Genomic DNA, 27,941 nt, shown 5'->3' with positions numbered 1-27,941 from the left:
CGCACCTTCCTCTACCGAAACTGAAGTCCGTTCCGCCGGAGATAGTCCGGGAAAAAACCAGGAAACAAACGGCAAAAGCCCGGCCAAGAACAGGAACGCCGCTAAACTTCCAACTCACTTTTCCTACGTCGCCACTGAAACAAGTCAGTATTTCGGAGGGAAGAGACGTCTGCTTAGCTTGAGGTGTCGTACAAGAAGGAAGGTATATTTCCAAAGTTCAGTATTACACAGGTCTGGCAGAATCGTAGATGACGTTTCTCAACCGAGGGGTGCCACGATTGTGGCGTAGGGTTACCACACAATATAAAAACATGATGTTTTACTAGAAAAGTATTGATTTTTGTAGAGTGTCTCATTGTTCCTGCCAAGTGCGTCTACAATGAGACAGTAGAATAACTCTGACTGTAGACGTCAGATCGATCTCATATTTTGGTCAATGTTAGAACACATTAATAGAAAGAAAATGCTACAAAAAGCTCATTAAAACATGATGATGATAAAAATACAAAAATCGTTGAAAGTTAAAAACCAAAAGTGTCTCATTGATGACTACCTTACCCTAATCAAAAGACCTTTCTAATGCCCCAAAAGATTAAAGGTCTGATAAATGACACTATAAAAAATGTTGAGCACTTAAGAGCAAGTCCACGAACATTTTCAGGGGTTGTTTGTACATATCTTGACTTTTTTTTGATAAGGTTCTATAAACAAATGTAAACATTGAGTGTATCCCTTTCACACCTTATGTCAAAGTCCATCGGAGTAAGCGGGATACACTCAATGTTTACGTTTGTTTATAGGACCTTATCAATAAAAAGTCAAGATATAAAACTAGCATGTGGCCAAAATATGAGCACTCTAGGTCAACGGGAAGTGGGCAAATCGAGACACAAAGTTTGATGGTTCAAAAACGCCAAAAATCTTATAAATGCAGTAACTTAGGCAAAATTCAATTTAATTTCAAAATTTAAAAATGCATCTGAAAGGACTTAAAAAATGCAACAAAATTCACACCGCATTTTTTAAAGGGTTTAAATGAATGATAATAAACATTTTAATGCATGTTTCTATTGTGAAAATGTCTCAGGAATGCGAATATGATGAAATTATCACCGGAAAATGTTATCTAAGTGGTCCCCCGAGCTAAAATTTACAACCAAAAAAATCACCAAAAGAAAAAGTGTCTATTTAATATATAAAACTGCCTTACCCAAAGCGTTCTCAGTCTCAGACTGTAGTACCAGATGTCCCCTACAAGCTGCAGGTCGAATCGAGTTGATATCTGGATAGAACACTATTTTATTTGAGTTTGAAAATTGTGCTATTTTTTTTTTTCACTAAAATGCCAATAACTCCCTTTAGATTTAACCAATTGGGATGCTCTATCCTGCATTTTGTTGCATTTTTGAGACCTTTTAGAAGCATTTTGAATTTAAAAATTAAATGGAATTTTGCCTAAGTTACAGCATTTTTAAGATTTTTGACGTTTTTGAACCATCAAACTTTGTGTCCCAATTTGCCCCACTTCCCGTTGACCTAGAGTGTTCATATTTTTGCCAGATGCTAGTTTTATATGTACAAACAACCCCTGAAAGTTTCAGGCAGATTGTTTCGAGATATATGCTTTGCTCATGGACCCATGATATTTTGAAGAAAATGATGTCCGAAACATGAAATTTGACGTCACCCATCATTGAATGGATAAAACACGCACGTGTTCATAATACGCCTCAATCGCAACTGTGGATCTGGAAACACTGCCGCTCGCGTACTCGCGGCTGAATTCGCCGCGAAAATTTCCTTCAGTGTGGCCTGAAGTTGTTGTTGGAATTTGACGTTTGGGACGTTCAGTCAAAACATCCACGTCAAAAGAATCAATTCGCAAAAGTTGCAGTAGAATAATTTTGTTTCTGTTAATTCAAAGTTTTTGAGGGATTTTTGCGTAAATTCATCGTAAAATATGGACTCGCTAATGGTAAGTTTGCTGAACATGTTGAAAGTTTCTGGAATTGGTTTGTTTTACCTGCAATAACGCTGTAAATTGCAATCCATAGGAACCAACCCTGTACACAATCAAGGGAATGTGCATTCTGGACAACGACGGCAACCGGATACTGGCCAAGTACTACGACAAGAACGTATTCCCCACGGTGAAGGAGCAGAAGGCGTACGAGAAGAACCTGTTCAACAAAACGCACCGGGCCAACGCGGAAATCATCATGCTGGACGGGTTGACCTGTGTCTACAAGAGCAATGTGGATCTGTTCTTCTACGTGATGGGCAGCACGCACGAAAATGAGCTGATTCTACTGTCGGTTCTGAATTGTTTGTTCGATACGGTTACGATGATCCTGAAGAAGAACGTCGAGAAGCGGGCGGTGCTCGAGAACCTGGACATTGTCATGCTGGCCTTTGACGAGATTTGCGATGGAGGGTTGGCTGCTATAATTGATGTTGGTTGAATGTTATTATTACAGTTTGTCTATTGCAGAATCATTCTGGACGCGGATCCGTCATCGGTGGTGAAACGAGTTGACCTCCGCAACGATGACATTCCAATTGGCGAACAGACCGTGGCACAGGTAACTAACGCAATACATGGATTGTTCTGGTGAATCGCACGAGAACATCCAGAGCCTTCCCCTCCTCTCTACCTTGCATAAGAAACTCAACTCATTGCTGTGACACCGGAACAAAGCCTCCACTCCAACCGCTGTAAATATTGGCATAAAAAAGCGCACAATAATTATAACAACCTCTAAAAAAAAGCACAACAAACCTCGACTTTGATTGGTTCACTGTTTCCCCTTTCTGTTGCAGGTCCTCCAATCGGCCAGAGAACAGTTGAAATGGTCCCTGCTAAAGTAACTGTGTTCTCCCCCCCTCTTGGAATGTGTGGACTATTTTACTAACAATGCGTCTGTCAAGTATAAGCGATTCGGTTAAGTCTAACATTCTATTACATCATAGTTAAACGAAAAATATATACATTTTAAAATACAACTCCGCTGAACCCTGAAGTCGGCACTTTGACTTGGTCAATTCTTCTCCTGATCCTATTTCTCTCTCTCTCTCTCAAGACAACAAAAGTCGTGCAAAGATTCGTTCGCGATTGCTAAACTAACTAATCGTTCCACGGAATACGATTGAGCTGACCGGCCGGCGGTGGCATTATCAATCCCCGCGATATTGCAGTCAATGAGATTATGTCTCCCCGATAAGGCGCGCTCCGATATAGTTCAATTGGTTATTTAATTGATAGTCGGACGAGTTCTCGTGTTAGTGCTATCGCGCAGATCAGGGCGTGTGCAGTTGGGAAAAGTGATAAAAACACGCACAACGTGCTTTTTTTTACTCATTTTGAGAGAAAAGTACAACTTCAAGTAAGTATTAACGTTTTTTTTAAACGTTTTGAGAAAAATCCCCTCACAGTGTGTAGTGAAATTTTTTTTACTCATCACCGCAAATTCTCATCAGGAAATCGGGGTTGTTGCTATCTACCCCACCTCAAGAGTCGTTTCAAGGAAAATTGTTGAGTTTTGTTTTGAACCTTGAGACTAAACTCGTAGTGTTACTTCCCATTTTGAATTGGAAGGATTATTAGGGCTCAGATTGTTGGATGTCTTACTCACAGTTTTGTTTGTTTCTCGTTTGAAAGAAATATACAAGAAAATTACTTATTGGAAGTTAGGCCGATGTACATATTTTTTTTAGTTCATGTCCCTTGACAATGACCCCAGTTGAAAGGGCAAACAAAAGAAAAAATAAATCTAAAAGCCATGTTACAAAAAAAATTATTATAAAAAAATCTTTTTGCTGTAAAAAAAACGAATATTTTTTAACTGGTTCAATCATGCTTAAAAATGATCCTAGAGAAAAATGCATTTTAAATTATTTTCATTTGATTGCAAGTCTTTTTCCAAAGCTTTTTTAAAAGGTTTTTTTGTCCCCTGATTTTTCGTGTTGATGAATGAAAGGGAAGCGACATAAACTATGAAAACTATTTGCAATGGTTTTTGTCACCGAATTTCAATATGCCCAAAACAAGATACAGTCCAGACTCGATTATCCGAAGACTTAAAAAAAACGTTTTCATGTTTTTTTTTTATTTTCTGACTTTCAACATCAAATTTGAGTTCTGTAGCCTGATTTTATTCAAATTTGAAAAGAGAGAGAATGCTTATAAAATAACAAAATGCACTTTTTCAATATTCCATCACCGCCAGTATGTCCGCCATTTTGGATTCAAAAATTCTAAATCACTTTGGGGTGGTTTAGGGGTCACACTTAAGCCCGACAGTAAAAAAAATGACAACAAAAAAAAATATTTTTTTGAAATATGGCCAAGGCCTTCGGATAATCGAGTCTGGACTGTAATTTTAACATTCTAGTTTCTCGGCTCTGACTGAATTCGAGGGAAGTAAAACACAATAATTTCAAATGTCATCCTGTGCTTAAGGCTACCATCTCTTGCTGAGTAAAATTTGTACACTTTGCCGATATGACACCAAGGTATAACAAAAACAGTCAAGGAATAATTTATACAAATTTGAAATTAAAAATATAAAACTGTCGCGTTTTTACATTTTACAAATTTTACTTTAATTATGACTCGCACGTTTAAAATATTCACAAATATTCACAAAATAAACCGCGATTTGCTGAATCATTCTCGTCGCTGTCATGTTGTAAACTGGAGTCGAGGGAGGTCCTGTTGTGAATTCTAGTTGGAGGTGGTCCGAAGATCATTGAAGAAGGTAGAATTCGCCATCACCCAAGACACGAAGGCACGAAGGATAGACCATGTCTTGGGGGGTGAAAGGATGATAGGATTTAGTGATAATACCACAATTTTAATATTTGTCTTTCTCTCTTATTTCAGAGGATGCCTGTTCTGAGTTCTAAGTGTTGCAGAAGCCTTCCGCTCTACATAATGGAGCCTTCCTTCTATCATTTCCTGTATTTTGAAAAAAGTGATGCGCCGAATGTCGACATATAGTTTATCACACTTACTCCATACGGTGTGAGCGTGAAATGCTGTATGTTTGCAATTGGTGCATTGGCTATTTTCAAATCAGGCTAGATTTTTCCTATTATTTTAAGATAAAATTTAGTAAAATCTATCCATCTATTTATTTTGCTATTGCTATAACTTGTCCCTTACCTCACAAACTTTAACTACTCTATTCTTCAAACTTGGAATCGCAATACATTATTGTAGAAATGTAACAGTTGAAAAAAAAAATGGTAAGAAATTTGGGCATAACTGTTATTAATATGATTAAAGGTACGTTCATTCTGTTTTATTATATATATTAACTTTTCTAGTTTGTTTGTCCTGTCCCATATTTCACAACTTCAGTTGTTATCTTGTAAACTTCTCGTTACAAGTTGGTAGTTCTGTCTAGTTGCAAAATAAGGTTTCTTTATTCTTTCTTTATGTGTTAGTCTGTTATTCAATGTTCGATTTTATTTTACATTGTACTTATCCCATTTTTTTCTCTTTTTCTCTTTCATGTACCTTGCGAGCATACGATGACCAAAAAAGTCATTGTATAAGCCAACACACGTGTATTTTTCACAAAGCCGCGAAACAGAACAAGTATTTTTATAAGTGCGTGAATAACAATCGGTCGTTGAAGCTCAAAAAATGTGAGAACAATATCGCGCCGTGGTTCAGTGATAATAAGGCGAAGAAAGTAGACGACGATTCCGCATGAAGAATATAGCGGAAATTATGTGTTAATTGCACAATGGATGAAGGTTTGAAGTTGACACTATCAAAAGGGAATGGTAAGATGCAATAGTAATATTGCTAGGTTTGATAGTGTCAAAAGGTAAGATCAAGGAATAGGGATTATATGAAACTATATTGTCATAATTATTGTATTCACTGAAATATCTATCCGCTTTCTACCCCCAATGTGTCCTGCACTGGGGGTGCCTGGGGTAACTTCGAGTTGACCTGGGCCGCCCGAGGAATTATGTCGTAGGTGGTTCGTGTACTTCTCACTCACCTCTCCTCGCGGCAAGGTTTTCCGTAGGTCTACACTCGAACATGCAACATGGGACAGCATGAATCTTCAGCTGAAGCCGGACGAATGTATTCCGAAATTACAGAATTACAGAAATTACAGAATAAACCGCGATTTGCTGAATCAAATCTTCTTGTTCTTCCATTATTTTTTTTGTTAAACATTTAAAAGTTTTGGAAATGTCAAGTTTGCTTATAAAAATAATATCGTTCTCATGAAAACATTTCGACAGTTTTGCCTTCCTCACCTCAATGAGGAAAGGCTATAAAATCACTCGGAAAATGAACTTCTTAATTCGACTTCGTAGACCTACCTTCACGTATACCTATCGACTCAGAATAAAATTCTGAGCAAATGTCTGTGCGTGTGTATGTATGTAAGTCCGTGCACCGAAAAATATGCACACGATTATCTCCGGGCTGGCTGAACCGATTTGGACCGTTTTGGTCTCATTCGATCCGTCTTGGGGTCCCACAAGACCCTAGTAAATATTATGAAGTTTAGTAAAGTACTTCAAAAGTTATGCTAAAAAAACGATTTTAGCCAGACTTCGAAAGATTGTAAGGGTGGTTTTTCTTAGAAAACCCGTCATTGGTAGAAAGGCATTTGAAAGACCTTTCCAACGCGTTCAAAAGATTGAATATCTGACAACCCTATCAAAAGTTATGAGCACTTAAGTGTTATTTATATACTTTTTTGAGGCCGGATCTCGAATATTTTGATAAAAAAGTGTCCGGATCTATTATGCGACCCGTCGTTGAACAGGTAATCAAAAGTCCTTTCCAACGAGCCCATAAGATTGAAGATCTGACAAACCCATCAAAAGTTTTAAGTACTTTAGTGTTTTTAATACATTGTTTCAGGCCGGATCCTAGATATTTTGATAAAAATAAGTGTTACACTCAAACCCCGATGGTTTGACACCAACTGTTGTCAAACGAACGGGGTCACGTTTTAGTTTGACACCCCTTTTACACGGAGTTCACACACACTACCAAACGTTTGTTTTGATAGTGTGCGTGAGCGCCGTGTAAAAAGTGACAGTTCGTCACTTTTTAGTTTGACTTTGACCAACCAACGGGGTACAAACTAAAAAAGTGTCAAACGAAAAAGTGACCAACCACCGGGGGTTGAGTGTATTTATTTATACTCTTTTTAGAGGCTGGGTAGTGTATTCACTTAATAAATGTGAGGAAGGCACCAACCACTGTTTTTTTTAAACGTTTTTTTTTTAAAGGTCCTATACACATGTAAAACACAAAAGCTTATAGATCCTTTTAAAAATTTGTAATTAAAATGTTAACAGGTATTAACAAGCTGTAGAAAACCTTTGGATCTTTTATCGAATAAATATGCTTTGTACGGAATTTGGAAAGAACAATTATTGATAATCAACTGTGAACTGAGAAAAACCCGGAAAACTATCCAAATTATCTCTTTAAAACAAATTGACAGATAAATAAAATTGTCTAATTAGAAAAAGCTTTGGCCAGATCAGAAAAGCAAAGCAATTTTAAAAAGTTGTCAAAATTACGTACAAATGCGTATTACGCGAAAAATTCCGTACACAAATTCCGGCCTGTAAAAAATCCGCGGAGAGAGTCGAAAATCCGTACGGTAAAGAAAATTTCCGTACAGTTGGTATTGGTACCCTTATGTATACTTTAGGGTGAGTTTAGGAGGTCTAATTAAGAAGTTAATTTTTTATGTGATTTAAATAACCATTCCTCGAGAGGTGAGGAAGGCAAAAAGTTAGTGTTTATAATTTGGACTAATTTGGAGTGGGAGTTCTTTGGCCGAAATAATTCGATCCGCAATTGTTTGTTTGGCCATTAGGGTGACCTACGCCGTGTTTTTCGTTTTCATTTTTATTGATTTTCGCAAAAAACCACATTTTTCAAAAAGTTTTAGCTTCATTCCATTTCAATAGATTTTAGCTGAGATGACCACAGATGAAAAAAAAGGAAAAATAGTTGAAAGTCGGAAAAATCTAGCCTAAAAATCTTCAAAGGCCGGTGTCTGATAATAATTTTATCGAATTCCTCGGGAAATTTCACGTAACATATAAAAAAAATGGACGAGATTCATTCACAGGATTCCATGATATTGTAGAGGAATCACTTTCCGGAATTAAAAACGGCCGATTAATAAAAGGATTTATGCTGACTTTTATTCTCCGCAATTTCTCCCGTCCGTACAAGCGTCCGTCCAAACCTACTCTCCCTCCACGCTACACGCTTAAATCAATCTACCCACAAACTCTCTCTCGCTAACTCATCCACGTCGATCTCTCCCCTACATCCCCCCTAAAACGTATTTAGTTGATAAGCCACGTAATCCCGGAACCGTGAAGGTTCCTGACGCTTCCGTGCCCGAGCAGCTGCGGTACTCCCTGTTGTCATCTCGGATGGTTCGGATGTAGGGGAGAGATCGACGTGGATGAGTTAGCGAGAGAGAGTTTGTGGGTAGATTGATTTAAGCGTGTAGCGTGGAGGGAGAGTAGGTTTGGACGGACGCTTGTACGGACGGGAGAAATTGCGGAGAATAAAAGTCAGCATAAATCCTTTTATTAATCGGCCGTTTTTAATTCCGGAAAGTGATTCCTCTACATCTGGCGACGAGGACATCATGGAAGGAATTGTAAGTGTGCAAACCCGGCAGAATTTAGTGGAATTTAGTGGAAATCAACGATGCAGCTTGAAATCTGTTTGATGAAATATCGGTCCCCATCGGGGCGTAGCGCCGCCATGTTATTTTTTTCTTCTCGTGCACTGATATTTGCTAGCAGCGATTACTGCAGTACTAGAATTCGAATTGACGTGGGATTACACTTAGATTTGTTTACAAATATCACTGCTGAAAAAAAAAGAAACCCTGAGGGGATTAGCAGTTAACTCTGAGGAGTTAACGTATTTTGCTTCATACTCTGAGGAGTAGTTTCATTTTCTAAACAAATCGAGGTTTGTTGCTTAAAAAAAAAACTCTGAGGAGTCAGCGTTTTCTGAAGAAATTTGCTAAATACTCTGAGGAGTAGTTCGTACTTCAAACAAATCGAGATCTGTTGCTTCAAAGCTCTAAGGAGTAAGCGTTTTTCTAAGAGTTTTACTCAATACTCTGAGGAGTAGTTGCATTTTTCAAAACAAATCGAGGTTTGTTGTGTATCTAGAAAGTGTTCATTTTCTGAGAGTTTACCAAATATGAGATGAATGTTGCGAAACAAATCGTTTTCAAATTATATGCTTTTCGTTTGTATGTTGACGATGCTCGGCCTGTTCCACCGTTTCGGTGCGAGCAAATTGAACGGAGTCACCTGGCAAAGGAGTGGAAAAGCTGGAGGTCGGCTCTGGAGATTTACTTCGATGCGTACGATGTCTGCGATCAGCGTAAAAAGAGGGCGAAACTGCTGCACTTCGGCGGTAGACAACTACAGAAAGTCTTCGATAGTTTCCCCGACAGCGTTAAGGCCCTGAAGATCCTTTGTCCGTCTACGACACGGCTATCAACAAGCTGAATGAGTTCTTCGAACCAACCCGTCAGTACATACTGGAACGAGCGCGACTGAGGAAAATGCGGCAGGAGAAGAACGAGAGGTTCGCGCATTTTGTCATGCGGATCAAGCAACAGCTGGCTTGCTGTGGCATGGAACATTTCTCACCGGAAACGAGAGAAGTCCTGACGGAAATCCTCATCATCGACACCATCACGACGGGATGCAGCTCCGATGAGTTGCGACGGAGCATCATGCGAAGAGACAGATCGCTCACCAAGATTGAAGAGCTCGGATCATCGATGGAGTGCGTGGAACAGCAGGTTAAAGATATCGGATTGCTGAAGGTACCGGAACCGCAGATGGAGAAGGCTTTTCGCGTGGAGAGATACCCTCGTACGGGGCGCTTCAACCGAACGGAGCGCTTCAGCCGACCGGAGCGCTTCAGCCGACCGGAGCGCTACACAAGGTCTGGACCGACCACAAGCGATGCGAAGTGTTACAGATGCGGCGTTCCGGGACATCTCGCCAATTCGGAAGATTGCCGAGCTCGAGACCAAATGTGCCATCACTGCAAGACAATTGGGCACTTCGGAGCTGTGTGCAACAAGCGATTGCAGTCGAAGCAGGGCACCAAACGAGTCCACGTGGTAGAACGCGAAGAGACACGGCAGGTTCTGCCCAAGGATGAACCGAAGGAAGAAGCTCAAACACAGTCGAAGAAGGAGTACTACTGTTTCTACTCGGGTAACGAATCGAATACCATTAGCTGTACAGTCGGAGGGGTCTCACTGAAAATGCTAGTTGACTCCGGATCGGACGCCAACGTGATCAACGCAGCGACCTGGGAAAAATTGAAAAAAGAACACGTTCATGTGGATTCGATGCAAAAAGGAACTGACCAGGTGCTGAGAGGTTATGGAAGTAGTGTGCCGTTGCGTATACGTGGAACGTTCCAAGCCAGTGTCAGTGTGAGCGGACGAACGGTTGATGCGACATTTTTTGTCGTGGAAGAAGGTCAATGTTGCTTGCTTGGCAATGCTACCTCCAAAGCACTGGGCGTGCTGAGAGTAGGGGTTAACTGCGTGGATCAAAGCACCAAGCCATTTGGTAAAATTAAGGACGTGCAGGTCAACATACACATGGATTCGTCGTTCAAGCCTGTTTTCCAACCAGTTCGACGAGTTCCCATTCCGTTGGAGGCCGCGGTGAACAAAAAGTTGGAGGAAATGTTGGCACGAGACATAATCGAGGTGAACTACTAAAATCTATATTTACTTTGTACACACCAACGGATCAGTTCTATGGAACGTTTCTTCATTACAAATAAAAAGTCAATCTGACATGTAATTACTAAATTGCTTCATTATATCGTTTAACACAGGTGAAAACCGGCCCAACGTCGTGGGTGTCACCGTTAGTAGTAGTGGGAAAGGCCAATGGGGAGTTGCGCTTATGTCTGGATCTGAGGCGTGTGAATGAAGCAGTTTTACGCGAGCGTTTTCCTATGCCGGTGGTTGATGAACTTCTCGCGCGGATTGGAAAAGGAAAAATTCGCAGCCGACTAGATATCCGTGAGGCATTCCTGCAAACTGAGCTGGCACCTGAATCGAGAGACATCACGACCTTTATCACAAGTAAAGGGTTGTTCCGGTTCAAACGGGTACCGTTCGGCCTGGTCTCGGCGCCGGAAATATTCCAGCGGGTCATGGAAGGAATTCTTGCGGGTTGCGAAGGTACAATCTGTTACCTGGATGACATTTATGTGGAAGGCGAAACCATTGAACAGCACGATGCAAGACTGAATGAAGTATTGAAACGCCTCAATGACTACGGAGTCATTCTTAACGACGCTAAGGGCATCGTTGGGGTCACTGAGCTGGAGTTCTTGGGACACGTCATCTCTCCACATGGAATTCGACCAGTTTCATCTAAAATTGATTCGCTTGTGTCCTTCCGTCGCCCTGAAAGCGTGAACGAGCTGAAAAGTTTTCTGGGCCTTGCAAACTATCTGAACAAGTTCATTCCCAACTTAGCAACCATCGACGAACCGTTGCGAAAACTCCTCCATCATTCACAAAAGTTCGAATGGTCCCAGCAGCAACAAAATGCGTTTGAAGCGATCAAACTAGCATTAGCAAACTCCACCTGTCTCGGACACTTCTCGGTTGAGGACTCCACTTTGGTGTTTGCGGATGCCAGTCCAACGGCACTCGGAGCTGTTTTGATACAGAGGAAATCGGATGGGGCTTGTCGTGTTATTTCCTACGCGTCGAAATCTCTGACGGACATGGAGAAGCGATATTGTCAGACGGAGAAAGAGGCCTTGGCCTTGGTCTGGAGCGTCGAGAAATTCCAAATGTACCTGCTTGGGATGGAGTTCAAGCTTCTGACCGATTGTAAGGCTCTGCTGTACCTTTTCACCCCTCGATCAAGGCCGTGCGCAAGAATGGAAAGATGGATTTTGCGATTGCAAGGCTTCAAATACGTCGTGAAACATATTCCCGGCGATCAAAACATTGCTGATGTTCTTTCCCGATTGTCAACGATGGCGCCGGAGCCATTCGACGCCTCAGAGGAACTTTTCATCAACGAGATCGCCCAATCTGCGGCGGTAAACATTGCGATTCGTTGGGAGGAGCTTGAGAGATGTTCAGCAGAGGACGAAGAGATCAAGTCCATACTCGAGCTCTTGGACCAGGATCGGCTTTTTGAGCTACCGTTGCAGTATCGAGTTGTAAGAGTTTGTTTGTTTTGTGAAAATGTTTCGGTCAAAATTTATTAAATTAATCAAAGAGTTATTTGAACTTTTGTGAGCTTGTGAAGTGTTAAAGAGTAAACAAACATAAGAGCACACTGTTCTTTTCGGGGGTTTTCGTAAATCACGATTTCCTGTTGAAGATGAAACCGCAGGATTGTGTTCATGGCTGTTAAGGAAAATCTTCACAAGACGCTCGCCAGGATATGTGTCGGATCGGCATGAGGAAGATCAAGCTGTCCGTGATTGAGGACCCGCAGCTGGACGTCCGGACCCCTGCGACTGAAAAACGTTCGGATGCTTTGAAGCAACCGATAAAAAGGGCTACCGGAAGTTCCAGAAACTTGGTGAGATCTATCCATACTGAAACTGTGACATTTCGCCTACTGATTAACCATTAAATACGCGCTGATCTCATGTTTGCCTTATGAGATTGGAAGTCTAAAGATAGGTCGAGGACTCTTCTGGTTCTTGGTCTATGTTTGGGCGGGGCCAGACAATGCCCAATGACCTCGGAATTGGACCGCAAGGAGCTCTGTCATTCTGAAACGGGTCATTGGAAGCAGCGCGAGGGCTAACACCACCTAATGTCCGGGACTGCGATAAGCTGTATCAGCATAAATCAAGACTGATACAAATTATACTTTCCCATAATTTCGTAGCCGGCCTACGGATATTGGATTGGTTGAACACACACACACACCGTTGCAGTATCGAGTTGTAAGTAAGGAACTTTGTCGTCTGGGTAACATTTTGATGCGTGGAGACCGTGTTGTTGTTCCTCAACGGCTGCGAGACCAGATATTGAAGATCGCACACGAAGGCCATCCGGGGTCCCGTATGATGAAAAGTCATCTCCGATCTTCAGTATGGTGGCCGAAACTGGACCAAGACACGGATCGTGTTGTAGCTCAGTGTCGAGGATGTACTCTGGTTTCGGCACCGTCTGCGCCAGAACCAATGAGCCGTCGAGAACTACCGGCAAGGCCATGGGAAGATCTGGCCATTGATTTTCTTGGCCCACTCCCGGAAGGACAGTTTTTGTTAGTAGTTGTTGACTATTATTCTCGGTACTACGAGGTATGTGAGATGGGAACCATCACAGCAGAGGACACCATTAGGGAGCTAAGGGCAATCTTTAGTCGTTTTGGGGTACCTTTGACCGTGACGGCCGACAATGGCCCGCAACTGAGTGAAGATTGCGTGGAGTTTTCTGACTTCTGTCAAAGTTATGGAGTAAAGCTGATAAATACTGTGCCCTACTGGCCCCAGATGAATGGCGAGGTCGAACGTCAGAATCGGACAATCTTGAAGCGACTACAAATTGCCCAGGAACTGGGGCAGGATTGGCGAGCTGAACTGCAACGATTCCTTCTAACATATCGCGCTACGGCACACCCTACAACAGGACGATCACCAGCGGAGCTACTGATGGGTAGGCCGATTCGTACCAAGCTTCCACAGTTGACTGTTACTCGCTTGGATGACGATGAGGTTAGGTACAAGGACAGTGTGCAAAAGGCGAAGGCGATGGAATATGCAAACGCGAAACGACGAGCCAAGGAGAGTGACATCAGTGTAGGCGATCATGTTTTCATGAAGAGAATGAAAAAGGACAACAAGCTGAGTACTGAATACATGAACGAGGATTTTGTTGTGATGACCAAGACCGGTTCCGACGTTACGGTGAAATCTGTAAAAACCGGAAAGGAGTTCAGACGGAACGTTACCCACCTCAAGAAGATCCAGCAAAGTGAAACCGACAACGAAACCACCGCCGATGGAGAAGCAACTGGGGATTCTGCATCTATGGAGGAGGAGACGTCATCCGAGAACATTGCTGACGAACCATCCGAGATGACAACAGGGAGTACCGTAGCTGCTCGGGCACGGAAGCGTCAGGAACCTTCACGGTTCCGGGATTACGTGGCTTATCAACTAAATACGTTTTAGGGGGGATGTAGGGGAGAGATCGACGTGGATGAGTTAGCGAGAGAGAGTTTGTGGGTAGATTGATTTAAGCGTGTAGCGTGGAGGGAGAGTACCCAGTTAACTCAACCCGAATTCTGAAACGGAATCTAATTAGAATCGTATACAAATTCCGTTTCAAACGCAACAACCGGTTCCGTGTTCGAACCGGTTGTTGCGTTTGAAACGGAATTTGTATACGATTCTAATTAGATTCCGTTTCAGAATTCGGGTTGATTTGACTGGGTAGGTTTGGACGGACGCTTGTACGGACGGGAGAAATTGCGGAGAATAAAAGTCAGCATAAATCCTTTTATTAATCGGCCGTTTTTAATTCCGGAAAGTGATTCCTCTACAGATATAATTTTTTGAAATTAAAATTTGTGTTTTTCGACGCGTTGCGCGCAAAAACGGATAAAGGTAAAAAACGGGAAAATTTACTTTATTTACAAAAACTGCTTTATTTGTACATTTTTTTTTTAAATTTTAATCAAGTTTTACAAAAATGTCAAAAGAACAATTTATTTCGCGATAATCAAGGTAAAATTACGTAGTGGCAAATGGGCAGTATTCATGATTGCTGAGAGTCGCAGGACTCTCGCCCTTTGCTATTAGTAAGTATCCAGCAAAGCAAAGGGTATAGCATGCATTTGATACTGTCAACTCCCATTCGGCTGTGTTCTCGTCGCTGTCATGTTGTAAACTGGAGTCGAGGGAGGTCCTGTTGTGAATTCTAGTTGGAGGTGGTCCGAAGATCATTGAAGAAGGTAGAATTCGCCATCACCCAAGACACGAAGGCACGAAGGATAGACCATGTCTTGGGGGGTGAAAGGATGATAGGATTTAGTGATAATACCACAATTTTAATATTTGTCTTTCTCTCTTATTTCAGACAAAATGTCTGGTCCGAGTCCAAGGTGTTGCAGAAATCTTCCACCATACAGAATGGGGTCTTCCTTCTATCATTTCCTATATTCTGAAAAAGGTGGTGCCCCGAATGTGGACATATAGTTTATCACATTTACTCCATATGGTGTGAACGTGACATGCTGTATGTTTGCTCTTGGTGCATTGGCTATTTTCAAAAACAAGCTAGATTTTTCCTATTCTTTTAAGATAAAATTTAGTAAAATCTATACATCTATTTATTTTGCTATTGCTATAACTTGTCTCTTAACCCATAAACTTTAACTACTCAATTATTCTAACTTGGAATCGCAATACATTATTGTAGAAATGTAACTGCTGAAAATAATTTGGTAAGAAATTTGGGCATAACTGTTAATATGATTAAAGGTACGTTCAAACTGTTTTATTATATATGTTAGCTATTCAAGTTTGTTTGTCTTGTCCCATATTTCACAACTTCAGTTGTTTTCTAGTAAGCTTCTCGTTACAAGTTGGTAGTTCTGAAGGTTTCTTTATTCTTTCTTTCTGTGTTAGTCTGTTATTCAATGTTCGATTTTATTTTACATTGTACTTATCCCATTTTTTCTCTCTTTTTCTCTTTCATGTACCTTGCGAGCATACGATGACCGAAAAAGTCATTGTATCAGCCAACACACGTGTATTTTTCACAAAGCCGCGAAACAGAACAAGTATTTTTATAAGTGCGTGAATAACAATCGGTCGTAGAAGCTCAAAAAATGTGAGAACAATATAGCGTCGTGGTTAAGTGATAATAAGGCGAAGAAAGTAGACGACGATTCCGCATGAAGGATATAGTGGAAATTCTGCGTTAATTGTACAATGGATGAAGGTTTGAAGTTGACACTACCAAAAGGGTATGGTAAGATGCAATAGTAATATTGCTAGGTTTGATAGTGTCAAAAGGTAAGATCAAGAAATAAGGATTATATGAACCTATATTGTCATAACTATTGTATTCACTGAAAATTCTATCCACTTTCTACCCCCAATGTGTCCTGCACTGGGGGTGCCTGGGGTAACTTCGAGTTGACCTGGGCCGCCCGAGGAATTATGTCGTAGGTGGTTCGTGTACTTCTCACTCACCTCTCCTCGCGGCAAGGTTTTCCGTAGGTCTACACTCGAACATGCAACATGGGACAGCATGAATCTTCAGCTGAAGCCGGACGAATGTATTCCGAAATTACAGAATTACAGAATTACAGAATAATCAAGGTAAAATTACGTTCTATGAGGTAACACGAGACAAAGAAAACATTATAGACAAGCGGGAATCGTAATACTTGAACTGCTCAGTGCATGTTTCAGGTTGTAAGTCCAATCAAATAATCAGACGAAGTAACTCTCGTGATTGAGTGTCTCTACAATAAATCAATAAAATTTGTTCAATTCAATCGGCTAGTAGCCGCATGTGCGAATGCAGCAATAATGAAAAGATATAGTAGTTTTAGGTCACAGAACAGGGAAAACGTGATTAAAAATTATTGATGGAATAAGTTGACAAATCTTTAAACCAACCGACCTGAACTCAATCACTGCTGCGGGCGAGTCATCTATAAAAGTAAAGTTACCTCGTCATTCATATTTGAGAGCAAATGTTTCTGGGCTGTTATCATTGTTGCACACGGGGCAGTAATAGAACATAAACAGACAGACAGGTAGGGGTCATCCTTTTGATCGGTTCCGCGAGCGCGCGCGCGGGGGAGCGCAACAACTTGTTCAGACAACGCTCATTACACTAATTACGATAATGAGAAACGGAACGATTCTTGTATTTTTAGGTGACCACTCGATGACGATTCGGGCTCATTCGGCCCGTCGGACGTTGGCCGTGCGGATCGAGATGCGGCTGAAGGACTGCTTTCGGAGACCGTCGGATGAAATTTTGCGCAAAAAGCAGCTCGAGAAACGGCTCACGCAAAACAGCATCAAGTTTAACAATGCCGTCAAGATACTGCTGCTTGGGGCTGGAGAATCGGGCAAAACGACCATCATCAAGCAGATGAAGATTCTGCACGTGCAGAATGGGTTCAGCTTCGAGTAAGTTGTTTGGTTGAATGTTTTTAGAAACCTATTTTGGAACGAGAACTTTGTTTCCCCAGTGAACGTTTGGACAAGATTCACGACATCGTGGAAAATATTCACGAATCGATATGGACGCTGGTTGAACACGTGGCACACATGAATCTGAAGTATGACTCAAAGAAAAATGAGTCGTACGCGAAAGAGCTACGCAAGCTAGGTTATCGAGCTCCGTGGTACATGACCATGGAATACGTGAAGATGGTACGAGCTCTGTGGTCGGACAGTGCGGTCAAAACTTGTTTCAAGCGATCCAACGAGTTCCAGCTAATTGATAGCGCAAAATAGTGAGTTATAAAGCTTGTAATGTTCAGTGATTTGTGCTTAAGCGAACCTTTTTCGCAGCTTTCTAGACAGAATCGAGAAGATTTCAATGCCAGGATACATTCCATCCAACTCGGACATTCTGAACTGCCGGAAAACCACAACCGAAATTCAGGAAATCAGCTTCAACATTCAAATGCCACGATCTCTCGGCGGTGGAGGCTGTCAGGAGTTCCGGATGATCGACGTTGGAGGGCAGCGCAGCTACCGAAGCAAGTGGATGCAAGTGTTCGAAGGCATCGATGCGGTCCTGTTTATGATTTCTTGCGGAAGCTTCGATCAGACGTTGCGCGAGGATTGCTCGCAGAATCGTCTCGCGGAAGCGTTGGAGCTGTTCCGCGGGGTTTGGCAGAACCGATTTCTAGCCGAAACGGGACTGATTGTGTTTCTCAACAAGCAGGACATTTTGGAGCAGAAAATTCTCGCAGGAAAATCGATCGGAAAGTACTTCCCCGAGTATAAAGACTACGTGGCGGAAGAAGCGGTGGATGACGCGGGGATGTGCAACGAGTTTGCTCGAACGAGATGTTTTATCAAATCGAAATTAGTGGTAAGAAGCATATTTTTTTTATTTAACCTTATTTTTACAAAAATCTTTTTCTTAACCAGGATATCACTAACGAACCCCTCCGAAGAACATCCCACATGACACCGAGGAAACGGTCATGTTACTATCATTTTACAATCGCCACGGACACCAACAACGTCAGAATTGTGTTCAGTGATGTTCATAACATTATTTTAGCAAGAAATTTAGAAGAAATCGATCTGCACTAATTAAATAATTATTTGACCTTTTTGATAAAAAGCTTTTTTTTTGTTTGGTTTATCTTTAAACCAAATTAGTTTGTCAATACAATAAATATATCAAATCTCGTCTTAAATACTTTATTTGTGATAAATTTTAAATCTTCTAAACGGCACTTTTAACATCTTGATATCCAGAGTTGTATCATTATTAATCATTGATCTTAGATTGTATGACACGACCTTGCCTTTAAAAGGTATCATCGCTCGTCAGCCAAAAAAATATTAAAATCTTGATTCAGATCAAAAAATGTTTTTCCTATTGTTGGAGGCATTCAACATAATATCGGGATTAATTTTCCATTTAAATTTACTATTTCTGGACCCTGAATTCAGAAATCTGAACCATCATTGACAACCATCATTTGGTTCGCGGCACATTTTTCGTTTGTAGTGCTTTTCAGTTACAGAATTCAACAAAATGGTGTTCGAAGCACTTGTAGAACTCACAAACAGCAACATTTCTTCAGAACATTGTATAGCTGTAAAATTCATATGCAAAAAGTTACAAGAAGATTTCAGACCTCAGGACCAATGGTTCGCGATGCTTTCGTTTGCCTAACGAATTTTTGGTAGTAACTTTTTTTGTATTCATCAAAAATCAACACTTTATTCAGCAAAGTTGTACGATTTGGTGTGTTTTACAAGTCCTTCATACACAACATAATTAAATTCCGTAACTGAAAAGGACTAGAAACAAAAAATGTGCCGCGAACCAAAAATGAGCGTCGCGATGGTTGACATCACTGATTGACAGTCATTGTTCCAAGAGTGTGTGACACAACCTCAAAAACTCTGTACACTAAAACATGTCTGTAAAGCACATATTAATCTGAGCATCTGGCATCTCCGAAAGAGAGTAGAGAAAAAAGAGAGAGGAAAGCACGCGTCTGCTGTCGTTCTGTCATTTTCGCGGATCGCCGTTCTGTCACTTTGCGAAAGTTTGAAGTTTGGTGTGTGTGCAAAAGTGTGCGGCCGCGTTTCGTTGGCGAAAAAATTGTATCTGCAAAATCTTCCGGCTTCCGGCGTTTCCTGTGCACTTCCGCCTCGCAAACGGATCCGTGTTCGGTTCGTACAGTCCGGGGTTCTCATGATGTGGCAATCGTGGGGGAATAGAAATCGCGTTCATTGATAAATCCGGCCAACCACTTTCCCTTGGGGAGAAAATTGATTGACTCAAGTCGGTGCCGCGCCGCACCCGGTGTTAGTGTACTCGTGTTTCTGCGGTTGTGTCTGTGTAAGTCACGTACACGATGACGGCATGGAGAAGGTGTGGTTGTGTGATTGTGGGGGTGTGTGTATCAATCAGCAGATGATATCATACGCACGGTGGGCGTGATGCTTTGAATTTGTTTTAATAAATTTGAAATCTAATGATGATCAAGAAGCTTTCTATCTTTTCTCTGTATTCATCCTAAGCATAAGTTTCTTGGTCAAAAAAGGTGCAGTGTTAATGCTACAAGGATAGCTATCGTGACGAAGAACTTACTAGATACTTGAATAGCACGTCCCGAGTTGGGAAAGGGTTTTTCATCTTCAAACGTTTCATTTCGCTTAATTTTGGATTGCTACATGCTATTTTCGCAAGTTTTTTTGGCTTTTTGAAAAAAAACTATTGAATCAATCATCAGTTTTGGTCTTGTTAACTTTGCATAACATTTTTACAGGACCCAATACAAAAGAGTGGGACTCTAACTGATTTCTATTCAGAGTTATAACAATTTCCGTAAAAAAGTCGAAGCAAAAAATGTTGGCGTGTAGTGGATCCTTAAGAGACCACCGGAGGCGGAAAATCTGCTAGGGGCTTTTCTTCCACGTTTGACCCCAGAACTCAAAAATGGCTGAATGAAATGCTTTGAAATCGTCGGGTCACCTAAATTGATCAATTTGGAACATGTAGAAAGGTTACATGTAGAGATTTGAGCATTCTTTCTTATTGAAACCTGTTGTTGAAATTGGAAAAATGCGCTATTTTTTGGTTGAAATTGAAGTAGAATGTAGGTGTCTACAAATCGGCTCATTTTTTCTTAGGCATGTATAGGCTTTTTAGAATCGTCAAAATCTTACGGAGGAACAGACGAAATAAAAATGTTGATTCATTCAACGGCGTTGCAGAAAAAGCTGTTCAAACGAAGGAAGATTTCATTTTTCCAAACATTGATTCCACCATTTGAGAACCACTGATTGTTGTTGATTTTCCCCTCTGTCAACGGGTGGCGTCGCGACGCAGTAACCATGGATGCACCACATTTGTTTTACTTCTAGTGTGTTTACGTTCAGATTATTTTTATCCAAAGTGGTTTGAATTCTTTTTAGGAATTGTATCGGATTTTGTCCGCGACCTTCGAAAACGCTGGTCAATACGCCGTAAGTTTGGCCTTAGCATACAGTCCCCTGCTGCACGCAGGTCCCCGCTTGGAATCAAACTCTGTAACATGGTACGGAAGAAGTTTGACACGAACCGTCGTGGACACCCACCAGATCTCAACCGCGAAACCTCAGGAGGACTTATTCCTTCCCGCAACAGGTCGCGCCTGACTGCTACCCGGAGCACGACAACACCCAGCAAGCAAGCAGATCAACAAAAGACACCAACGAGCTTGGGACTCGCAAATCCATCACCAACACGTGACCGAAGCTGGGTTGGCGCTTCAAGCGCGCTGACTTCAACCCGATCCTGGAGCACAACCTAGCGAGGGCTTGCGTCCAGCTGGGGACTGTGTGCTGAGGCCAGTATCAGCATACGGGGGAAACGTTTTGCCAGGAGATACATGTTTTGCTTACGGACGGTTGTTGGTTGGCCACGCTGGCCACCAACGAGGAGTGCACCTCTGTCGATTAGCGGGTGACCATGTGCCGAGTGGGTACTTGAACCTCAAACCAGCACGTTCCATTCCAAGTTGGTGAGAGATCATCTACCGCCTGGAGGATGGGTAATACAAGATGGGGATTAGGATTCTGCGTGTCTTTTCATAGGCGAACCCTAAACCTAGAACAAAAGAGGGTTCAAAATACCGTGTGAATCAACAAAAGAGCGATTGTTGGTGCCGTGTACAGAGAACTGAGAATTAGAGACTGCCTCCAAGGTCTAGTCTTGCGATCGTGTACAGAATCAAATCTTGGGTAATTGGGCTACTTGCGGCCGTAACAGTATCAATGAAGCAATTTTATTACGTTTTACAATTTGGCTTGACAGAACATCGAAACATTTTTTGATAAATATTGCCATATTCATATCTAAATGAATGTTCAAATTTATAAATTATATTCAAGACAAATTTTGGGTAGATCCGGCCACATTGAGATCTCCGGTGGAACTCGGAATACGGCCACAGATAATGTTATTCGTGGAACACGTTTTATCTTTCAATAAAAGTAAATTTTACTCGCGATCATTTTTGGACCGATCTGGCAATTCCGGAAACGGATCCAGGTTTCCAGGTAAAACCCGGAATATTACGAAATAAGAGAGAGCATAATTTGCAGCCTTTCAATGTGATTATCCAAGTTCGGATTTTTTGAAATCAAACTTATTCATAATAACATCATCAGTGGTGACATTGGGTCATACAAAAATGCTGAAATTTATATGACCCAATTTCACCCCTCATTCCCAATGTCACCCCTGATGAATGTACTCGAGATCATAATTGGAACGATCTGGGTCCCTGGCAATAAACAATATTCGGCAACAATTTAGAATAAGTTTTGGAACGAACCTAATTGTCTGAAGGCTGTTTTTGTTTTTGTTTTTGTTTTTGTTTTTGTTTTTGTTTTTGTTTTTGTTTTTGTTTTTGTTTTTGTTTTTGTTTTTGTTTTTGTTTTTGTTTTTGTTTTTGTTTTTGTTTTTGTTTTTGTTTTTGTTTTTGTTTTTGTTTTTGTTTTTGTTTTTGTTTTTGTTTTTGTTTTTGTTTTTGTTTTTGTTTTTGTTTTTGTTTTTGTTTTTGTTTTTGTTTTTGTTTTTGTTTTTGTTTTTGTTTTTGTTTTTGTTTTTGTTTTTGTTTTTGTTTTTGTTTTTGTTTTTGTTTTTGTTTTTGTTTTTGTTTTTGTTTTTGTTTTTGTTTTTTTTTTTGTTTTTGTTTTTGTTTTTGTTTTTGTTTTTGTTTTTGTTTTTGTTTTTGTTTTTGTTTTTGTTTTTGTTTTTGTTTTTGTTTTTGTTTTTGTTTTTGTTTTTGTTTTTGTTTTTGTTTTTGTTTTTGTTTTTGTTTTTGTTTTTGTTTTTGTTTTTGTTTTTGTTTTTGTTTTTGTTTTTGTTTTTGTTTTTGTTTTTGTTTTTGTTTTTGTTTTTGTTTTTGTTTTTGTTTTTGTTTTTGTTGCGCTGTTCGATGTGTCAAAAGTCTTGGGTTTGATTCTCGAAATCGACACATTTTTTTTAAACACCGAAACGGTGGTCGCAGCAATAGGCGGCAAATATGCAAGAAAGGAAAAGAGAATTTGCTTGATACCTGTCCTCATGCATCTTTTGCGATATAGGGGAATGCCAATTTTGTCTGTTACCGAAAATTATCGACCCTACCGACGGCTGTCTGATTGTATTGAACAAAAAACATCGTGATGTGAGGGATCGAACCAACAATTTCTTGATTGGTAATACAACACGTAACTGCCGAACCATGAAGCGTTTGATAAAATGAAATGGACTGATTCTGGTATGGTGAGAACTGCAGGTCACTGATACATTCACTCTAACTGAAAATCGCACTTTGCTGAGTTCATTTTCACACCTCCCCATACTGACTACTACACCCAAAGGAAAAAAATATATCAAAATCTGCAACAGTGGATTTGCTGCAGAAAATGATACATATTATAACAGTTTCTGCAGCAAGCCCAAACATGTCGATCTGCATTTCTCACCAACACATATAATAGGGACGTGGCGTTACATCGTGCTGCCACCTGGTTTTTTTAAGCGCAAGAGTGTAAAAGTGCTGAAGTCGATAAAGTAGTCGGTTTCGATGCGAAAAAGTGGAAAACGTGGTCTAAAAATAGCGACGCCATCCCCCTATGCTGGCGCGTCCTCGAGCAACACTTCAGAGAGGAGAACGTTGTGGTGCTCTGTCTCTCGAAATTCATCAAGCGTCCATGACGCGGTGGTAGCGTGTCGGATTAACAATCAAGAATTTGATGGCAGTCGATAATGTCGATAATTGTCGGTAACGGGCAAAAATGCAGATTCTGATATACTTTTATGCAGCCATGCATCACAATCATGCGACCGCCGTTTTTGTGTACGAGCTTGATGCAAAATCTGTTATAAAAAGTATCATTTTTTGTAGCAAATCCACTTTGACAGATTTTGATACATTTTTTTCCTGTGAGTGTAGGTGAACTTTTTTCGAAAATAAACCCATGAGAATTACGTTTTCGGAAATCTCTGGGTTTATCCTCTGTATCCGTACACATTACCTTTATACTACCAGATCGTGTTCTTTATTCTCTCGGATGGCGCTGACTTACTGCGGGTGAAGCATCGTTGAAGAATACTTTTTGCTTCTTCATATCTGAGTTTTCAAACATGGACCCACTTCCAACATCGCTCAATGCCTTTTCCAAAAGAAAAATAATGTTGGATATTACATAAAGACCCAAATACAATCATAGAATCCTGCTCACACCAAGTAACGGTAAAATAGCGAGTAAGCAAAATACTATAATCGTGTTTTTATTATAAAAAAACGAAGGTCTGAGGGTTTTTTTTTCACGTTTCAGCTGCATCGAGTTCCACCTTTTTGCAAAATAAGCTTCAAAAAATATTGATGAAATTTTCATGAATGATAAAAATTCAGTTATCAAATTTTTTTGAAAGTATCCTGAATTTCATAGCGTATTATAAAAATTTCATGTTGATTGAAATAATATTTGAAATTACTTGTCTCTCAGTAAAGCAATATAATAAAATACTACCGTCGCATGGTTCCTCTCATTCCTTTTTTGCACGTTGGAAAAGCATTACGGCCTCTAACACACGGAATTTTGGATACCACATTCGGAGTCATATTTGGTTGAGAAGTCAAATTGGTTTACGAATGCCTTCAATTCAGAAACCTATCATTCGTCAGAAAAAAAAACTATGTACCTGCAAATTTACATGGAAAATATACTTTTGGTTTTACCATTTACCATTTCTGTAGATTCAAAAAAGAAATCATTTGGAAACACAAATATAGCCTTCACTCAAACCATCACAACAACAGATTGACAAAGAAAACAGAATGATCGATAAATCGGTACTGGCAACGTATGTTTTGCGCTTGCAATACTGCCAGTTCTGCTGGGAGCAAAAGGGTGGTTGGTGTCAAGCGCATTTGGATCCGTCAAACATTAGCCAAACTGTTTCCCTTGACAATCTGAAATCACCACGTGTGATGTGCCATGTGCGCGCAAGTTGTTTTCAGGTAGGCTATGATTTAGGAAAAAATGCGTCTTGCTAAATGAGCGTCCTGCTGTTGCGTACTAGAATATTTTCAAAGTCATCAGAGTAGCAATGGAATTTCCACTCCCTAGCAGTGGTTCCCAAAAGAGTGAAAATTATCAAGTTCCCCGCTCCGGTGGTCTCTTAAATTAAATATATCTTTGTTGAACATTCTTATAATAATTACATTTCTTCTACATTTCAAGTGGTATAGCTAAATGCTCTCCATCTTTGTTGTACTTTTCGTTTAACTATTATCTGATCACATTTGCTTTATTTACTTCACATTGTTTTACATTACATTTTTGAATACATTTGGGTAAAAGGGAAACATAATTGTCAATTCTTACGACAATAAAAAATAGTAATTTTTGTGGACCAAAACCCAAATTTTGAATCATTGCCACAAAGTTTGGACAATAACCAACGGGTCTAAGCTCTATCCGGTATTTACCAAACCGGTGACCGATAAGCCCGGAGTGATATCGACTTTTTTGCCATACACTAAAATTCCGTCATCACATGCAAACACACTCGTTACCGGGTGGACTTAAAAAGGGTTACCGCCAGCCAGTTGAGCTTTAACCATCAGGACATAAAACTCGACCAAGGGATAAAATAATGTGAATACTCACGAACGCGCTTTATGAATATGCATCTCGCTCGATTCCGGGCGCCAACATTGGAAAAGCTTACGAGCGAGATGTTCCCTGGAGAAAGAGAGCGCGCGAGCACTGGAAAATATTCCGAGCGCGCTCTGAGAGCGTGTGTGAGCATAAGCAACACGATGAAAAAACCTGTATTTTACGTCAGACATCGCGCGATTAGGGTTGATGATATCAATCGTGCGCAAGTGGTCGTGAGTGCGGTAGGGTGGTATCATTACAAAGGTAGATTGTTTATGAACTTTAAAAAACGAATTAATGTATTTCAAAAACATGCAAAATATGATTGAATTCATAAAAACATTTTTTTTCTAAAGTTAGCAATTTTCTGCGAAATCGGCCGTTTGCGACCATTTTTATTTTTAATAATTTTTTTTTTGGCTCAAACTTTGTGGGGGTCTTTTTTATGACCAAAGAAGCTATGATGTGTCATTGGTTCACCCATACAAGTCGCCTTACAATCCATACAACTGTCCATACACAAAATTGTATGTAAATTTTCAAACATTTGTAACTTTTGAGTGAATTTTCTGATCAATTTGGTGTCTTCGACAAAGTTGTAGATTGTTAAGGACTTTTGGGAAAAATCAGGAACACGGCAAAAAATTGCCGATTTTTAAATTAGTTTTTTTTCACACATCAGATCAGATTTTTTCACAATTTCCCAAAATAAGTATTTTTTGATTTTCGAGATTTTTTTATATGTTATAGGGAAAATTAACACGCAATTTTTTAGCCAAAGATAAGTATGGTCAAAAAATCTGCCACCGAGTTATAATTTTCTCTAATCTAACACTGCAACCGAGTTATAATTTTTTGAAAAAATTGTGATTTTTGAAAAAAAATCCATACAAAAAAAATTATTTATTTTTTTATGTAAAATTGAATGTGCAATCGAAAAGGACATTACAGATTTTTTAAAGAAGGTCTTCGTTTTCAAGGTATAGCCAACGAAAGTTTGATTTTAGCGAAATATTTGCAGTTTTTCGATATTTAAAAATAGTGACCATGAGTGACCATTTCTAACATTTTTTTTTAAGTTGAGAAAATTTGCTATAAAATAATCTAAGAGACAATAAAGATTGGACCTCTGGTTGCTGAGATATAGCGGCTTAAAGAAAAAGAAACAATAAAATTGATGTTTTTTAAGTGTTACCCAACCCACCATTTTCTAATGTCGATATCTCAGCAACTAATGGTCCGATTTTCAATGTTGAATGAAACATTCGTGAAATTTTCCAATCTTTTCGTAAACAATATTTGAAAAAAAAAACGAATCAGAAATGAATTTCAAAAGGGCGTTATATTTAATGTATGGCCCAAAAACATTGTTTTTAATCCTCTCCCGCCCATGGTTACTCCAGAGCACCAAAACTTTGAACTGAAATATCTCGGAACTGGCACAACTTTTCATGGAGCTACATGTTGCAGGTGTTCATGTAGCATGTAATTTAACATCTTCCCAAATTTCATCAAATTTGCTTAAACACAAGCTAATTTACAATGTGAAATGTAAACAAAAATGGGAAAATTTTCGGGAAATAAATAAGACCTGTTTTCGAAAGCCCGTAAAAATAACCAAACTCAAAATTTTATAAAACAAAATATAATTTACTATCATTTGTACCTTGTACAAGAGCACCTGTGAATAACATTGGGAGTTTGAACCGTTTTGAATGTTTTTCGACCTTTTTAATTTGGTGCACCAGAGCACAACCTGGGCATATGAGCAACTAAATATTCAGGAGCATTTTTTTTTAATGGAAGGAAAACCTTATTTTAATCAACACTTTAAACGTAAACACAAATCGGGTATTTATGAGAAAATAATTAAACACTATTTTTACAAGCTGGCATTGCCGACACGTAAACATTTTTGGTGAATTTGGGCTCTTCAAAAGAGTCCTTGGACACTGAATTTGAAAATTAGTGTACCATTGGGCAGTAGGAGAACTAAAAATTTGTGTAGGCTGATTTTGCAAAGTGCATTAAAATTAATAGTTTTGTTACAAATAAGTTTTAAAAAATCAACGCAAATAAAAAGCGAATTGATTGATTGTAATATGACAATAAACTAGTTATAGCATTTTTTAGAATATTGTACTTGTACTGCCCTTCTTCACATAATTGTCCCATGTCATTTTTGGTCGATTCTGATTTTTTTTTTCATTTTTAGGTATAGACGTTTACTTTTCGAAAAACATATAAAATCTAGTACTTTGTTCAGAAACTCATTAAAATCAACACCAAGTCTGTTTGTCCCATCGCTTAACTTCTACGCATAATTGTCCCACCAAGTATTTTCTTACACGAAATCATCAGTTTTACGAAGTATTGTGTTTTGTTTACCTGTTGTATAGCAAGAGGATAACAAATAAGGGTGATAAAGTGATAACGGGGGCGATTAGGGACACATAGGGCGAATACGAACCCTCGGTACAATTATGCGTAGAAACACAGAAATCGGTCGAAA

General features: G+C 39.8%; 3 protein-coding genes across 4 annotated transcripts in view; all 3 read left to right on the top strand.

Moving 5' to 3' along the window:
• Positions 1-1,817: 1,817 nt before the first annotated feature.
• Positions 1,818-3,003, top strand: LOC120424490 (coatomer subunit zeta-1). The gene is made up of 4 exons (XM_039588634.2): positions 1,818-1,975; positions 2,055-2,434; positions 2,492-2,582; positions 2,821-3,003. Exons 1-4 carry the CDS (start codon positions 1,961-1,963, stop codon positions 2,866-2,868), a joined length of 534 nt encoding a protein of 177 aa, XP_039444568.1. The 5' UTR covers positions 1,818-1,960; the 3' UTR covers positions 2,869-3,003.
• Positions 3,004-3,244: 241 nt separating this feature from the next.
• LOC120424489 (guanine nucleotide-binding protein G(f) subunit alpha) lies at positions 3,245-18,479 on the top strand. Of its 2 annotated transcripts, none has more exons than XM_039588632.2 (5): positions 3,245-3,383; positions 16,957-17,215; positions 17,278-17,544; positions 17,603-18,131; positions 18,191-18,478. In XM_039588632.2, the coding sequence occupies exons 2-5, from the start codon at positions 16,968-16,970 to the stop codon at positions 18,356-18,358; spliced, it is 1,212 nt and encodes a 403-aa protein (XP_039444566.1). In that variant the 5' UTR covers positions 3,245-3,383; positions 16,957-16,967; the 3' UTR covers positions 18,359-18,478. The 2 variants fall into 2 exon arrangements, with proteins under 2 accessions (XP_039444566.1, XP_039444567.1); XM_039588633.2 differs by lacking the exon at positions 3,245-3,383 and adding an exon at positions 16,483-16,833 and having other exon boundaries at positions 18,191-18,479.
• An 819-nt stretch (positions 18,480-19,298) lies between these two features.
• Positions 19,299-27,941, top strand: part of LOC120424487 (elongation of very long chain fatty acids protein 6) — a 70,675-nt gene continuing 62,032 nt past the window's right edge. The window contains exon 1 of the mRNA XM_039588629.2: positions 19,299-19,456. The gene's annotated coding sequence lies outside the window, so the exon portion shown is untranslated. The remainder of the gene's footprint in view (positions 19,457-27,941) is intronic.

Source organism: Culex pipiens, chromosome 3 (genome assembly GCF_016801865.2).
Source record: "Culex pipiens pallens isolate TS chromosome 3, TS_CPP_V2, whole genome shotgun sequence".
Classification (NCBI taxonomy): Eukaryota; Metazoa; Arthropoda; class Insecta; order Diptera; family Culicidae; genus Culex; species Culex pipiens.
This window is presented reverse-complemented; position numbering and strand designations above follow the sequence as displayed.

Coding starts and splice junctions, on each gene's coding strand:
- LOC120424490 (XM_039588634.2), top strand. Junction 2,435..2,491: donor GACGAGATTTGCGATGGAGG/GTTGGCTGCTAT, acceptor TGTCTATTGCAG/AATCATTCTGGACGCGGATC. Junction 2,583..2,820: donor GCGAACAGACCGTGGCACAG/GTAACTAACGCA, acceptor TTTCTGTTGCAG/GTCCTCCAATCGGCCAGAGA.
- LOC120424489 (XM_039588633.2), top strand. CDS start 16,968: ATGACGATTCGGGCTCATTCGGCCCGTCGGACGTTGGCCGTGCGGATC. Junction 17,216..17,277: donor CAGAATGGGTTCAGCTTCGA/GTAAGTTGTTTG, acceptor TTGTTTCCCCAG/TGAACGTTTGGACAAGATTC. Junction 17,545..17,602: donor CTAATTGATAGCGCAAAATA/GTGAGTTATAAA, acceptor CCTTTTTCGCAG/CTTTCTAGACAGAATCGAGA.